Source organism: Miniopterus natalensis, chromosome 14, assembly GCF_054644295.1.
Source record: "Miniopterus natalensis isolate mMinNat1 chromosome 14, mMinNat1.hap1, whole genome shotgun sequence".
Lineage (NCBI taxonomy): Eukaryota > Metazoa > Chordata > Mammalia > Chiroptera > Miniopteridae > Miniopterus > Miniopterus natalensis.
In genome coordinates this window covers 41,162,860-41,179,120 of record NC_142094.1, presented here as the reverse complement: position 1 = coordinate 41,179,120, position 16,261 = coordinate 41,162,860, and the positions used below count along the sequence as shown (strand labels likewise).

The 16,261-nt window shown below is 37.2% G+C and overlaps 1 protein-coding gene across 4 annotated transcripts in view; it reads right to left on the bottom strand.

Moving 5' to 3' along the window:
* R3HCC1L (R3H domain and coiled-coil containing 1 like) overlaps window positions 1-16,261 on the bottom strand; it is a 71,231-nt gene that overhangs the window by 14,907 nt on the left and 40,063 nt on the right. For all 4 annotated transcript variants that reach the window (XM_016219957.2, XM_016219956.2, XM_016219960.2 and 1 more), the window contains one exon: window positions 14,284-16,103. In XM_016219957.2, the coding sequence (XP_016075443.2) occupies window positions 14,284-16,089 (1,806 nt within the window). In that variant the 5' untranslated portion in view covers window positions 16,090-16,103. The remainder of the gene's footprint in view (window positions 1-14,283; window positions 16,104-16,261) is intronic.

Sequence of the window (16,261 nt, the reverse complement as noted above, 5' to 3'; positions counted from 1 at the left end):
AAAAATTTAAAAATAAAAGCACTTTGTGAGTCCACCTTTTGTTGATTATAGCTTACAAAGGAATTTGTTAAGGCAAATTTAAATGGTATTAAGTAATTATACTTAAGGCTCCTAGCATGAGAGCTGCCTAAAGGAATTGCCACATAGCAGGCTAGTAAAGGAATTAATAGTAATAAAAATATTTAAAATTCTAGGAACCTCTCATGCATGTGGGGGTCTCTGACTCTTTCATGTATGTGGTATTCCCATACATATACATGTATTAAATTTGGTTATTTTCTTTTTCTAAAAAAAAAACAAACAAAAAAAACCCTTAAAATTCTACTATCCTACGAAAAAACGAAAGGCTATTAACTATTTTACACTAGAAGCAGAAAGGAAAGGGGAAAATGGAAAGTGGCAACAAAGCCATGAGAGCCATTTTGTCATTTACTTGTTATAAAACCTAGATGCTAGTATTGACCACCCAAAGCCTTCAGAGTGTCTTCTTGTTAATGAAAAGCCCAACTAGATCCCTTCAAGCTTTCCCTCTATTATACTGTGCCCCTTTCCCCATCAACTGGGGAAATGAGAACTTGCAATGCCAAGGCTGTATCTCCTTTCCTTGGAGAAGTAAAAAATGGATTCAAGAATTTTATCCAGGAGAGAGGAAAGGGGAAAGGTGACTTAAGTAAAATCAACAAAAATGTTCACTGAAGTGCTTCTAGTTACTTTTCTTCACTAAGCTTCAGTTTTATATCTAAAAAAATAGGAATAATAATAATACTTATATCTCATAGACAGCTATGTGGATTAAATGAGATGATGCAGTAAGTGCTTAGCATACTACACGGCACCTAGGTATTCAATGAATTCAACCCTCTTTAAACAAAATTTAACTGAGTGCAGAATCTGTTACAGGCTAAGCTATTTCCACACTTAGGATACAGAACGTACAAAGAGAATATTTCTTCCACCATAACAATAAGACCAGCTGATGTATAAAATTATAGTGTTTCTTGAGTTCACTCGACAGACAGCTGAGAATACAAGACAACCAAGAAAACTAAAGTCCACAGAATGACAAGTCCTTCCAAAGAGAAACTGAACACATAAACTGCCTTTGGCAGATCATGAGAAGAAGTGGCCACCACACAAGTGGGAAAGAAGATTATTCGCTAAACTTTTAACAAATCCTTAAAAGCCTAGAATAGGCTGGTGTATCAGTTTAGAATACCACAGAGCCCCAGAAACAAGGGGAGTCTTCAATCACTTGAAAGTCTGCCCTTATACCAGGTGCCACACTGTCTTGATTACTGTAGTTTTATAAGAGGTTTGAAATCAGGAAGTTTGAGTCTTCCTACTTTTTTCTTCTTTTTCAAAATCACTTTGGTTATCCTGGGTCCCTTGCATTTCCATATGAATTTGAGGATTAAGTTGTCAATTTCTACCCCAAAAAAAGGGCAAATGGGTTGTGTTGAATATGTAAACCAATTTGGGAAGTATCTTAATTTTATTAAACAGGGATGAACATGGGATGCCTTGCCATTATTTAGGTCTTCTTTAATTTCTTCCAACATTTTGCAGTTTTCAAAGTACAAGTTTTATATGTCTTTTTTTATATTTAATTCTAAATATTTTTTATGCTATTGTAAATGGGAATTGTTTCCTTCATCTCATTTTTGGATTGACTTCAACCTTCAATCCAATGAATTCAATCCTCTTTGACTTTCAGAGCTACTTTGCAAAAAACAAACAAAACAAAGCACTGCATTGTCCATGCACTTACAAATTGGGGCTAAATAATGCATTGTGAGAGATAAACAATGCATGACATAAAAAATACCTTGGAAATATAAAAACTGATTAGATAGAGAAAGGAAAAGAGAGACAGGGTGATCTGGCAAGAATATATGATTAAGGTCCTTTGCTGTAACCTAGTCAGCAAAATTGAATTTGTATAATTATATACCATTTCTAAGCATTCTATTAAGCATTCTGGCTTCTGAGACTGATTAAATACAAAGTGTAATAATAGCAAAACACATTAATCCTTAGTCTGTATTTCATGGAACAATAGATATAAAGCCTATAAATTATATACTCCTGGCCAGTTTTACCTATAACACTCAGACTCCACTATTATCAGAGATTCCTATCTTTTCCTAAGATGACAAAGTTTCATTTCCCCAAAGTTCAGATATTGTTGAGATCAGCTTACATTTCTACGGGTAAAACATTTTTGCAGATGTATGGTAATAGGTAGGAGGCCATACTGTTAATGGTGCTTTCTCTCCTGAAAATCTCAGTAAAACAAACAAGGGGCCTTGACAGAGTAAAGGAGAGGATTATGTGGCATAGGAGGAAGAAATGTCTAAGAGAGACAAATATGGTATGAAGCTAGAAAAGAGAACCGGAGCAAGATTGTGTGTGTGTGTGTGGGGGGGGGGTTTGCACACAGGACCACTGTCACAGATGCATTAGACGTAGCAATATAGAGCCTTTAAGGAAAGATTCTTAAGATTTCAGGCACTGATTATGTGGATATCTTTGCAGAAGACCTGCACTGTCCAGCATGAGTACTTGAAATGTGGCTAGACTGACTTGAGATGTGTTTTTTATGTATAAAATATGCACTGGATTTCAAAGATTTAATATAACATTTTAAAAAATATCTCAATAATTTCTTATATTATGATTTCATATTGAGATGTTATTTTGGATATATTAGATTAAAATATATTAATTTCACCTATTTTTTTTTTTTTTTACATTTTTAATGTGGCTACTAGAAAATTTTAAATTATACAGAGGGCTCACATTTGTAGCTTGCATCATATTTCTATTGTACATAATTGGAATCCTTACTATGTCACGTGTACTGAGGTAGGACTTGCTGTATCATTAATGTGAAACCTTCATGTCGTTAAGACTTACATATGTATTTTTTCTTTTTTGTGGCTAAGAAATATTTGATAAGAGCAACAACAGAGGGCAGAGGTTTAGAATTTGATACATTCTTATCTACGTATTATAGACCAAGGGAAAGTTTGCAAACAACTCAAAACAAATAATCTAAAGTTATGAGTCACAAACATTTTAGGATTTTTACCAGTGGTCTACCTTGCCATTTATAAAGCATAAGTGAAATCTGTGTATTCTTCCATATCCATAAACGAAAACATTCAACTAAATTATCTTCCCCAAAGTGAGGGTTTTTAAGGTTTGTACAGTCTAGTAGTCTAGTCTTAAAAACAAGTCTATACAATATTATCGGACTTGCTATGATATAATTGTCCTGATTCCTATATGCAGAGGGGGAAAAAGGGTGGGGAGAGTATAAGGTTGACAAGGCATCCATCACTGAGCTTTTTATTCTTTATTGATTTTTTGTCTGATCCTTGGTTCTTCAACATACAAAAGGAAAAACAAAAAGTTCTGAAATCACAAGCCAGTTACTCTCTTCAGACAAAAAAATAAACATATGCTACATTATTTTGGAATACAGTTATCTTTATCTCCCTGTCAGATGGGCATGTCTAATGGACTATCATGATTTATCCCAATTACAAAGACGGAGAATTGCATCTCCGAAGATGGAGAGACTAAAGAATATCCCTAAAGTTACAAATCAAATTATTGACAAAGTTTGAATCATAACACAGGTCTCCTGACTGCTAGTCTAGTATTCCTTCTGTAACACAATGAAATACCTTCAAGTGGACAGAATCAGAAATGGTGGCTGTATCAATGGTTGGGACAACTAATTCTTTGTGATTAAGGATTTATGAAGGTAAACTATTTTAGAAGAAATGAAGGAAGGAAAGGAGGAACAGGAAGGGAAGGAATAAGGGAGGGAGGATCAATGACAAAACTGGAAAGACACCTCAGGGTTGGTGATTTCTTTCCAGTCCTTTATTCTATATAGCGAAAAGATTATTGAATAAACTCCTAAAACACTGCTTTGATCATGTCATTCCTTTTATCAAAAATCTTAAATGGCTATATTTTAAATTCCTATAATTTAGCCCCAACCTACCTGTAGTAGGTAGAATAATGGCCTCTCAAAGATGTCTATATCCTAATTCCCTTAACCTGTGAATATGTTACATGGCAAAGGAGAATTAAGGTAGTAGATGGAATTACGGTAACTAATCACCTGACTTTAAAACCGGGAGATTATCCTGAATTATCTGGTTATGCCCAGTGTAAATTACAAGAGTCCTTAAAAGCAGAGGGCTCAGAGGCAGTAGTCAGTGTGTCAGTATGCTGTGATATGAGAAAGACTCCGCTGACCCTTGCTGGCTTTGAAGATGGAGGGAGGGTTGGGGGGGGGCATGAGTCAAGGAATGTGGTCAGCCTCTCGAAGCTGAAAAAGGCATGACAACAGTCTTCCCTAGAGCCTCAAGAAAGGAAGAGACCCCTGTCAACCATTTAATTTTAGTCCAGTGAGATCCACTCTGGACTTCTGACCCCCAGAACTAAAAAGTAACGAATATGTGTTGTTTGAAGACAATAATTTTGGTAATTTATTGCAGAAGAAATAGTAAGCTAATATACTACCTTCCTGCTTTATCTCATGTCATTCCTTATAGTATGCTACATTCCAACTAAAGAGTATTCTCACTATGGCTAAACATTTGGATTTTCCTGCCTACTGCTTTGGTCACATTATTTTTGCAAGTGCTGATACCTGTCAGTTTGCACATTATCACACCTTTCTCCAAGGACATACTCAAATACCACCTTTTCTATGAGTCCTCCCCTAAATACCACCAAGCATGTATAATATGACTCTTCCTCTATACTTCTATAGCATTTCTATCATCTGTACTACTTTTATAGTGCTCATTACACAATACCATATATTATAGCTAGACTCATCTCTTCCTCCAACCTTATCGTGACCACTGAACTACTCACTCAACAGACATTTAATGTATTTTTAACATACATTAGAAAAACAAACAAACTTGGACAATGAATTTAAAGTTCTAAGAATAAAGAAAGTGATACTAGTCAATAGAGAACAAACTTTGCTTACTCTTCTTGACTGCCTAAGTAAAGAAATAACACATAGAAAAGGCAGAGAAAAGTACCACAGGTAGAAGGAACACAGTGTGCAAAGACATGCAAGGAGTGTGGTAGTCACTGAACAGTTTAGCGTGGTTACACCAAATAATGTGAGGACTTGGGGGAGTATTACAGGCTTAACTGTGTCCCTCCAAATTCATGTTTAAGTACTAACCCCCAGGACCTTAGAATGTGACTGTATTTGGAGATGAGGTCTTCAAAGAGGTAATTAAGTTAAAATAAGGTCATTAGAGTGGGCCCTAATCTGAGTGGTATCTTTCTAAGAGGAAATTTGGACACAGACACAAAGGGAAGACCACATACAGACACAGAGAAGATGGTCAACTACAAACCAAAGAGAGAGGCCTCAGAAGAAACCAACCTTGATGACACCTTGATCTTGGACTTCTAGCTTCAAAAATTGTGAGAAAACAAATTTCTGTGGTACCCTGCCAAAGCCAGTCTGTAGTAGTACTTTGTTCTGGCAGTTTTAGCAAACTAATTCAGGGAATAAGTCTAGAAAGGAGAAGGCTGTGGTTTCAGTTTCCTAATCAACATTCTGATTCTATATTCAACTATCAGAGACATGTCATACTTACCCTACATTCCCCCACTGCACACATTATCTTGCACAAACTAGGTATTCAGTAAATATTTGTGGAATGAATAAAATGCACATGCCTCAGGTTAATTACTTTGTCCAAATGCATGCTTAACAAGACTGATTCTACATAGAGCTCTCATCAATAAGGAGTTGATTTATGTAACATACATTTTTTTAAATAATGCTGAAAGGCATTCTGAAATTTGAAAAAAAAGTAACTTTTTTCTCTCCCTTACTAATAGACTTTAATTGCCCTGGTTATATAAATCATGGAGAAAATATTAATTAAGAAATGATTAAAGGAAAACAACATTTCAAAATAGATGGTCTAAACTGAGAGTGACAAATTTAGGACCTAAATCCTAGAACATTCTGTACATTCTAACAAGCTGTTCTCACAGCCTGGAATGCTTTGCTCCTGACCCTTCTCTCCTTCTGAAGCTTGCCCTATTGACTCCAATTTGGTGGTCTCGTCCTTCCCTATACTACTATATCATAACACAGTGGTTGGAGGTATACCATATTTCTTCAATTGTAAGATGCACATTTTTCACATTTTAACATCTCCAACATTAGGATGCATCTCACAATCATGCATATTTTAAGATGCACATGCACGAGCATAAAGTATCAATACCAAAACTTGCAGAAAGGGTGATTAGCAGTGTGGGAGAAAATCCCATATACGTGAAAAGGTGGCTTAAGAATCCAGCAACAATGACTTTTATTTCTTTTATGTATTATTTTTAAACTACTGTGTCTTCAAAGTTCTTGAAGACACAGTAGTTGATACAAGATGGAAAGGCATTAAGATCAATGATTTGGGTCAAGGAGTTATTAGAAAGAATTCGACTGTAAATATGAAGTTTTAGAAATACCTTAACCAATTTATTTCACATGTATTTTCCTTATGTAAGAAATGATATATGATAAAAGTTGGTCTAAGTCTAAAAGAGTTCTTTCAATATATATAAAATTAAAATTCTAAAGGGTAAGCATTGTGTGGAAGTTTAAATTTTTTCTTTCTTAGTGATACATAAAATAATGATGTATTTATTTTACAATCAATAGCATTTCAATTCAATGAAACCTGGAGACTTGGATTCTAGTGCCAACTCTGGCACTAACCTTAGCTAAACATGAACTTTTTTAGGCCTTAGTTACCTTACCTATAAAACAATGCTAACTTTCCAATTTTTAAAGACTTGTATAGTTCTACCTCTTAGACAAGTTAAAGTTTTAGTTCTTAGTCCTTAAAGTTCAAGGGCTGTGATATAATCCTAGCTCAGATCTTAAGTGAGGAATAAAAACATTTTGGTGGGTACTTTTACTTAAACACAATTAAACATAATAAACCACTTTAAACTATAGTTATAGGTATAACAAATTTAAATATGGGGGAGGGAATGAGGGGGTTACAGGAACAGGGACAATAGAGACTTGACCACAAGTTGCTTCAAATGTTACCATGTCTACTTACATAATTATTTACAGAATTAACCCATTAAGTCAATTCTCAATTATATAGGTTAAGTTATTCAAGCCCTTTGGTTCTATTTTTTCTCTTCCACTGTTATCTTGTGGCTACTTAACTGCTTACTAACTCACCTTCTATTGAAGAAAAGCAATTTTAAAATTTATTGTTTACTATAAACCTTGATAAATCAAAAGATTTTATTGGAGAACAGGCTTAAGCTATAAACCAAAAAATAAGATTTTTAGATTATCTGAATTTGATTCTATCTAAGATATTTCAATGCCACAGAAAATTTAGAATAACAGCCAAGAATTTTTCATATTGGTCCATGGTAGGTAGTGTAAATAAAATAAAAGCTTTGGCAGACAGAGAAGTAACACTGTTTATTTAAAAAATAAAAAGTGCCTGGCGGGACGTGGCTCAGTGGTTGAGCGTCAACCTGGGATGCAGGCGATCAGGGTTTGATTCCCGGTCAGGGCACATGCCCGGGTTGCGGGCTCGATCCCCAGTTGGGGGCATGCAGGAGGCAGCCGATCAATGACTCTCTCATCACTGATGTTTCTATCTTTCTCTCCCTCTCCTTTCCTCTCTCTGAAATCAATAAAGATATATTAAAAAAAATAAAAACTATTTCAAGTCTTTTCAAACTTCTCATGTCCTAAGTTAAAAAAATCTAAAAAGAGTTCCCTAAAAAGATAATACTACAGTGTTTTGTTTGTTTTAAATGTTTTTATTGACTTCAGGGTGAGAAAGGGAGAGGCAGAAACATCAATGATCAGAGTCATTGATCGGCTGCCTCCTGCACACCCCTACTGGGGATCGAGCCCTAAACCCGGGCATATGCCCTGACCAGGAATACAACCGTGATCTCCTGGTTCATGGGTCGACACTCACCACTGAGCAACACCGGCTGGGCTATAGTGCTTAATATATAGCGTAAGTTATAGCTTCCAGCCCTCTTTTATACTCTGGTAGGCATAAGTCGTTTTTAATAGAAGGATAAATTCAGACTTTTAAACTCTTAACATTTTATATATTAAGTGTAAGAGTAAATAATCCCTCCAATGGTATTCCCTTATCTGCAATTAACATTATTTAATATATATAGTCTATGCCTTCATTAACCTTATCAAGAAACCAAGGCCAGAAACCAAACTTTGGCTTACAAGCAAAGGAGACAGGCATAAGGAAGTAAAAAAAAAAGAAAGCTACATGCACTTGCTGGCATGCTAAGTGGTTAGAGCATCAGCCCCGTGCACTGAAGGGTTGCAGGTTCGATCCCCAGCCCTGGTTGGGGCATGCATGCAGGAAGCAACCAATCGATGTTTCTCACATGGATGTTTCTTTCTTTCTCTTTCTCCCCCCATCTCTTCTACTCTCTTTAAAAAATCAATGGAAAAAAAATATCCTCAGATGAGGGCTAACAAAAAAAGGGAAAGCTACAATAATGAGACATGTAGTGTGTCCCAACAATTGGTACAGATAATCATTTACTGACCCCTGTTCCAGAGGATAAATTTGAGAGGTCTAGTTCTCTCCCATATGAATGGTAATGTGATGACACATGAATGCGCAGGGACTAAGTGAATATCCTGAATCTACATAGACCTGGCTCTTATTCAGACAGGACAGAAAGGTTAACATGGCAGTCTGTTACATTCTTTTTTTTTTTTTAATATATCTTTATTGATTTCAGAGAGAGGAAGGGAGAGGGAGAGAGGGGGAGAGAGGGGGGGGGGAGAGAGAGAGAGAGAGAGAGAGAGAGAGAGAGAGAGAGAGAAACATCGATGAGAGAGTCATCATTGATTGGCTGCCTCCTGCACGCCCCCAACCGGGGATTGAGCCCGCAACCCCAGCATGTGCCCTGACCAGGAATTGAACCCTGATCTCCTGGATCCTAGGTCGATGCTCAACCACTGAGCCACACCCAGTCAGGCTAATGTTATATTCTTGGAAGATACTATATAGATCCACTGAATAGTGAAAACACTTGTAGAAGATTAAATTTATTGTCAAGAGGAAGACTGAGAAGGCAGGGAGACATATCTGTATTCCCTCCTCTTCCCAGAATGACTGGAAAGACTAGATGGAGAGATGCTATTGGTGAAGTAAAAAAGTAAAACTAGACTAGCTGGAAATAATAAAACTAAGTCAAACAGAGGGATGCTAGAGGTTTGAAGTTTCCCAATCTTAATAACTTAACTCGGGTATTGCAATGATAGTCAGTGACAATGGCTATCCATTGGGCCTAAGAAAAATTACAAACTCAACATTTATTGTCATTCCACTTCTTGTGATTTTTTCTAGTCCCTGATCTACTTTTTCCTATGATCACTTTAGCTACCTAAAACCCTGTATCACACCCAGGTTTGTTCTCTCACATCACGACTGTTCCTTGTTTATTACTTTATAGAGTATTAGTCCTTGCCTACCTGCCCCTCTCAGCAACAGGCAATAGATACGTACTTCTGAGCTTCAAACTGCAGACTCAGACCCAGTGGTTTAAGAAATGAGTCACTCTTGTTCCAGACAGGCAACAGAAAAGTATGACCCATCATCTGAAGGATCAGAAATATAGTTGTCTTGGTGCTTTAAGCCTAGTTGTCTAGTATGTCTGGGCAATCCCTGTGGCTTTCCCTTAACAATCTCAGGCTTTGGTAAATCTACATAAAAGACTTTCTGTATAAGGTTTCTGATTACCACTTAAATTTCCTCTGTCCCAAATCTAGACCTTATTGCAAACGCATACCTCTCCACACTCTAACGCCAAATTTATTACAACAAAAAAGTCTAAATTTAAATATATTTACACTGTTGGCTACCCACTTCAGCAGTCAGGCCTACAGCTGAATCACTTAGTCTCCCTAGCACTCCATCCCAAAGCCCAGCATTCCTAGAAGTAATCCAGCGTGCCTACAAGTAATTTCTCATGCAAATGATGAAATGAATTCATATTAAAGTGAGGATGAGATTTAATTCTCAAAAAACTATGTTTCTATCTTTAACACAAATACATTCCTAATTTTTGTATATAGTTGTCTATTTTTTTCTGATGAGGGTAGACTATGAACTCTGATTCTCTTTGTCAACCCTACCATTTTCCCTCCCTGTTATTGTCACTGAACAGCATATGAATTAAACGAATGAACATTATGAGTTATACATCACAACTCCTACCCCATCTGTCCCAACCATACTCCAAAGACCACACCTCATGGGGCTCACTGAAGTAAAAACACTGCCAGGGACAAAGTACATCAGGAATCTCTGAGGCTTCAGACAAGAATCCCTCCTTTTAGTGATAATGTACGCCCAGAAATATTTATACCTTTCTTTAGTTTTGAGAAAAGGGATCAGAAATTAAAATGCTGCTGGTTTGAATACAGATTCAGAGGGGAAAAATATTATGCAACAAATCTAACAAAAGTCAGAGCAAGACTTTTAATTTTAGGAATCTAGGTTTAAAGAAAATACAAACTATGAACAATGGAATCTTCTCAATGTTCCCTCTTTCTGTGTGAGCCAGACATAGTCATTATCCATTAATGAAATGAACAATAAACAGAGTATATAATTCAATCAGATTCTTTTCTGACTGTCCCAAGTGACTACATTAGAATACACTGTATCTGGAAGGTGAGTCTATAAATCCCCACTTAGGCAGTCAATGTAACATGTTAATTCAGACATTTTAATAAAAATATCAAATATACCCTGGCCAGCGTTGCTCAGTGGTTAGAACATCAGCCTGCACATCAGAGGTCATGGGTTCAATCCCGGGTCAAGGGCACATACCTGGGTTGCAGGTTTGATCCCCACCCAAGGTCGGGGTGTGTGCAGGAGGCAACCAATTGATGTCTCTCTCCCTCTCTCCTTCCCTTTCTCTCTCCCCCCTTCCTCTCTCTCTAAGAATCAAAAGAAAAAATATCCCCCCTCCTTGGGTGAGGATTAAAAAAAAAATCAAATATAAGTCTGTTAACATGAGCTGGAACTATTAACAAAAGATACTAACCCTCCTACCAATGTTTGCTGATCAGTAGAGACAGAGGGGCTATGGAAGTTTTATCTAGACAATAATAATCCCTTTGTTCTTGTACCAAGATCTCAGAGGGTTAAAAGAGGTCATGCCAACATCCTTTTCTATATAAATTACCAACTTAAGTCTCTGGGTATCCCCCACCATGGCTTTAGGAGATTAAGTGTGATCGACAGAGACTCATCAACAGTTGCAGTTCTGGGAGCTCACTAATGGCCTAGCTATGTTCTCTACCCTCCTTAGGCAGTTTTAGAGGTTCAAACATCACAGGAAACTGCTTCACATGCCAATGGTTGCCACGCCCTGCTCTACAGCATACTTCCCTGCCTATTAGAAGTATCAGACAAACCTCCATATGTCTAGCCATTGTCAACAAAGAAACAGGCCAGCTGGGAAAAGAGCCAAAAACCTTTGTTTGGAAAGTTTTCAAGGTAGGCAGACACTCTGGTTTAGCCTTTAATAAAATATGTTTGGAGTAAAATAAATAATAAATTAAGTGTAATAGTAACCAAAGGACTATTAATGTTATTGGATTTGTGATATCTTTTAATAACATTATTATTATTACATCTTCTAAAACCCAAAGCACAGGAGACCAAAGTTTAAAGCTGGATCGGCTTCAACATTCTCAATCCATCTCCTCCTTTTTTGCTCTTGTCCATCCTCCTCCCACAACATAGATCCACTCCCTATCAAGTGCCTCTGAAGATAACCAAACGCAACACCCAAATACTGGCTGTCCTCAGCTTAAAGCACTTCATACTCCATTTTCCTGCCATTGCCAGCCTTCGGTCATGCTAGTGTCCTCTCTGGCTATAGCACTATGCTCTTCAAAATACTGAGTAGTTGCCTAAATTCTTTTGTCCCTATTTTAAATAGTGTTAAGACCTGAAAAACAGTTACCAACCTGAACATACTACCCCCTTCAATACAAAAGCCATATTCCTAAGCTACCACACAGAATCCAAGTTCTAGCAGCAATGATGGTTTTATTTCTATTTTTTTTTAATCCTCACCCGAGGATAATTTTTTCATTGCTTTTCAGAGAGAATGGGAGAGAGAGAGAAACATCAATGAGAGAGAAACATCAATGTGAGAGAGACACATCAATTGGTTGCCTCCTGCACGCGCCACAACCAGGGCTGTGGATTGAGCCTGCAACAGAGGTACATGCCCTTGACCAGAATCTAACCCAAGGCCCTTCAGTCCACGGGCTGACACTCTAACCACTGAGCCAAACAGCTAGGGCAGCAATGATGTTTTGAAAGCATCTGGAGGCCATCCTAAAAAGGAAGAGAACTCTAATCCTGCCCTATCACCTCCATCCATTCAGTGAATATTTAACGAGTCCTACCACGTGTAAAAGGTTCTGTGTGCCATGTCCTTCTTTTGTAGGAAGCTGTTCTTTCTCTGTGTACCTGTGTTCTCTAACCCCTCAGGTATTCCCTTTCCCAACTCCTATAAACACTGCTTCCTTTCTCAGACTAAGACCGCCTTTCAATGCTTGGATGCTTAATTACTTCTCTATATTCAACCAACTTCCCCCACTATTGGTATTTCTGAACCCAAATTGATTCTAAATTCTCTGCTGAACAGTGTTTTTCCTAATTATGGACTGACAGCCATTTTTAGTTACCACACTCACTTCTGAAATACATTTAAGTTTCTATATTACCTTTGAGCAGTGGTCCTCATTCTGTGTGCATCAGAATCACTTGAAAAACTTATAAATAGACACGTACTGCTGGGCTAAAGAGTGTGCATTTCTAACAAGTTTCCAAGTGAGGCTCATGCTGCTGGTCCAAGGACCATACTATGGGAGCCATCACCTTTGAGACTCTGATGAAAGCTATGAAAAACTATAAATACATATAAAAATTTTCCTGCAATTTCAAGGGGTTCATGAATGCCCATTCATAGATATTTCCTGCTCTATATTTCTTTCTAAGGAATGTTTAAGACACAATGTTTCCCGATTTGACCATAAGTACTAACTATGGTATCAGTAGGTGTGCATGCAAACACATCCTAAGAGTGAGGAGAAATTGCTTGGTATTGGAAAGTCAGTTCTGTCCAATTGGCTGATCTCTTCAGTATCATGTGTCTCTTTCACATGCATGTAATCATTTTTCTGTACTTCTGGTTTAACTCTCAGAAACAAGAGTCATCACTTAGTATTTAAAAGGTTCTTTTTAATCACTCAAACAGAACTCTATTTTATAGGTGAGGAAGTGGTCTGGTAGAAAGAACATAAACACTGGATTAAGATAAAATTAGACAGTAATCCTGACTCAGCCTTTACTAAAGGAATGATCACTAAGCTTCAATTTCCTCATTTGTAAAATTGGGGATTTTATAGGGAAATCATTTTTTCCATTTCAGGCAAAGGTTATGTGAACCCACTATAAGGAATGAAAGAGGAGTGGTTTGTATTTATGGTAAGGAATTTAAATGTCGACTGTCTAAATTAAGAAAATGAAAAGACTGAACTAAATAATTTGTAAGATGCCTTCGAAAAATCTAACATTTTGTATTCAAGAACTCTAATTAGCCAGCATGTCATTATTCACTTATATTTTCTATACAGACTCAACAATCATTTATTCTTTAATTTAACTCAGCATAAACTCCTTAAAAAATAATCATACCTTCCTTTATTTTACTCTTCCCTTCTCTAATTCTTTTGCTCTATAGGTCTAAAAACATCTGGACATCTACCGGAAAAATAAGTATGAACAATAATAAACTATTCTCCTTCCCTCAAATAGGCCTGTGTAAAATACATCTTGTCAACACAGAAAAGCCCCTTTGAAGAAGTTTCCCTCTGTACTTCCTCAACAGATAGGCAATATTGTTAAATTCATTTTTAATCTATTCACTTAAGATCACTCAGGACTTGGCTATTATAGATATTGCTCAATTCTGCAATATCTTTTTCAAAGATCTACCAGATATTTTTTTCTCAACCTAAAATCCTGTAAGTTTATTGCAGGAACCCTTACACTGGATATAAATGAGTGAATGTGCACAAATGTCTATAAAATTGCCCCCCAAATCCCAAGTTGTATGAATCTACAAATTATCTAAGCATCAAGCAATTTCCACCAAACATACCTCTTGTAGAAGACGTGGATCCAGGCAGTCACCATCATCATTAAACATGGACTCCCAGCTCTCCTCAGTAGCAGCACTTTCCTCCATGTGAGAAGTTTCCGTTGCTTTTGGTTCCATAGATGTCTCTACAGAAACTGGTTCTACATCAGGAAAGGATATACCAAATTCTATATTCTCTGCGTCATCTTCCTCTTCTGTTTTGAACTCTTCAGCAGTTTTGGGTTCATGCAATGCCTCTGTTATATCACCAGTACAATCTAAATCATTGCCTAAGGCACTATCTGAAAGTACTTTTGTCCCATTTAACATACTGAATTCAGAGTCCAAAGAGGTGGTACAATTAGTACCAGGAATCTTCTTTACAGGCAAGGAAGAGGCACAATCTGAGGAGCTCTCTATCAACTTTCCTGTTGACTCTATGAAACTAGATGAAATACTCTCAGCATAAATATCTGAGCAAGCAGTGAGGTTGCTGAAATTTTCAGTGTCATTCCTACTTCTAGCTACATAAAAAGGGACTGTATCTGTACTCATTTCTAAATATTTTGAGAAACTACTTGTGTTGCTATAGGCCTCATCAGTTATTCTAACTCCAACAACACAAGGGCTCTCTATAGTTATTTGATCAGACGTGGTATCTGTATTATCCACCACACATGCCTTATTTGTAATGTCACCTACAGTCTTAAATCCATTATCTGTATTTGTTTCATGAGCAAGAGCAGCTGTATCAAAAGGTTCATACTTTACACACAACTCATCAGCAGTGCTGTCATCCTCCTCACACTCTCTAATCACTGTTGGATCAAAAATGCCATCGGTGCTCTCTAGTTTGTTGACTGAAGTCATTTTATGAGAGCTGTGACCCATTGTCTTAGGAATGGAATCTATACCTTTTTGACCCGAGGTGAAATCTGTACCGGTGGCTGTGTCATCAACATTCTCAGCTTCAAAGTCTACAAAAGTTTGATCAGTGACTCCACCTGGACTTCCAGGAACAGGAATAGTGGTAATGCCTCCACTGCTGAGCTTCAACATTCCACCTGATGTTTGCATGCCTTGTTGCACAATTCCAGAATCAGAGCTTAGTTTTACTGGTGCAATCATACTCTCAGGTCTCAAAACAGAACTTAAAACTCCAGAAAACCGATATTGTAGCTCTTCAACCTTGGCATCCATTTCAATTCTGCTTTCTAAATCTCTGTCTTCAAATGTTTCCCTACTTAGTGCAAGCCTACTGAAATCACAGAATTCCACATTTTGGAATGATTTGTTTATAACTGGAGTCTCACCAGTTTCTGAACAAGACTGAGATAGAAGCAACCTCTCGTGTCCTGTCACATCTGTGGTTTCAACCTCCAAACATTCCACCTTCTTTGGTTTAAAATGTCTTTGTAAAGGTACAGTAGGTATAACCCCAGAAATTGGGATTCCTTGCTGATGCCCTTGGGATAGTATTTCTTTGGATTCTGTGACTCCCCTCTTAGTACTAATCCTATCTTCATTGTTTTCTTGAAGGTATGTATCTTTTCTTAATTTTGTTGAAGATTTCTTTCCTTCCCCACGATTGTGCTCCTTTTTATCAGGACAAATATTTAGTCTTTGAGTCTTAGCTTTTTCTCTGAAGATCTCCTTTTGGGAGAGACAATCTTCTTTTTGTTCTTCTGCCACAGCGTTAGGTGGATCATGGCTCTTTCCCTCATCCCCTGCCTTGAGGAGTACCACACCCCTTCGAGCTTTAGGCACATAAAGTGGCATGTCAGGCCTTCTGGCTCGAACTCTGCATCTCACTGCTTCTTGCTGCATGGCACCACCTCAATCTGCAAGAAAAAGAGAGAATGATTTAATTACCAAAACCTAATTACAATGTATTGAACCAAGAGATTTTATAGAGTAAGTAGAGGGCCTACTAATCCATCCTATAGAAACCCTCAAGTTAAAAGAAAACCTGCCATAAAATAATTAAAGCAATCAGGTA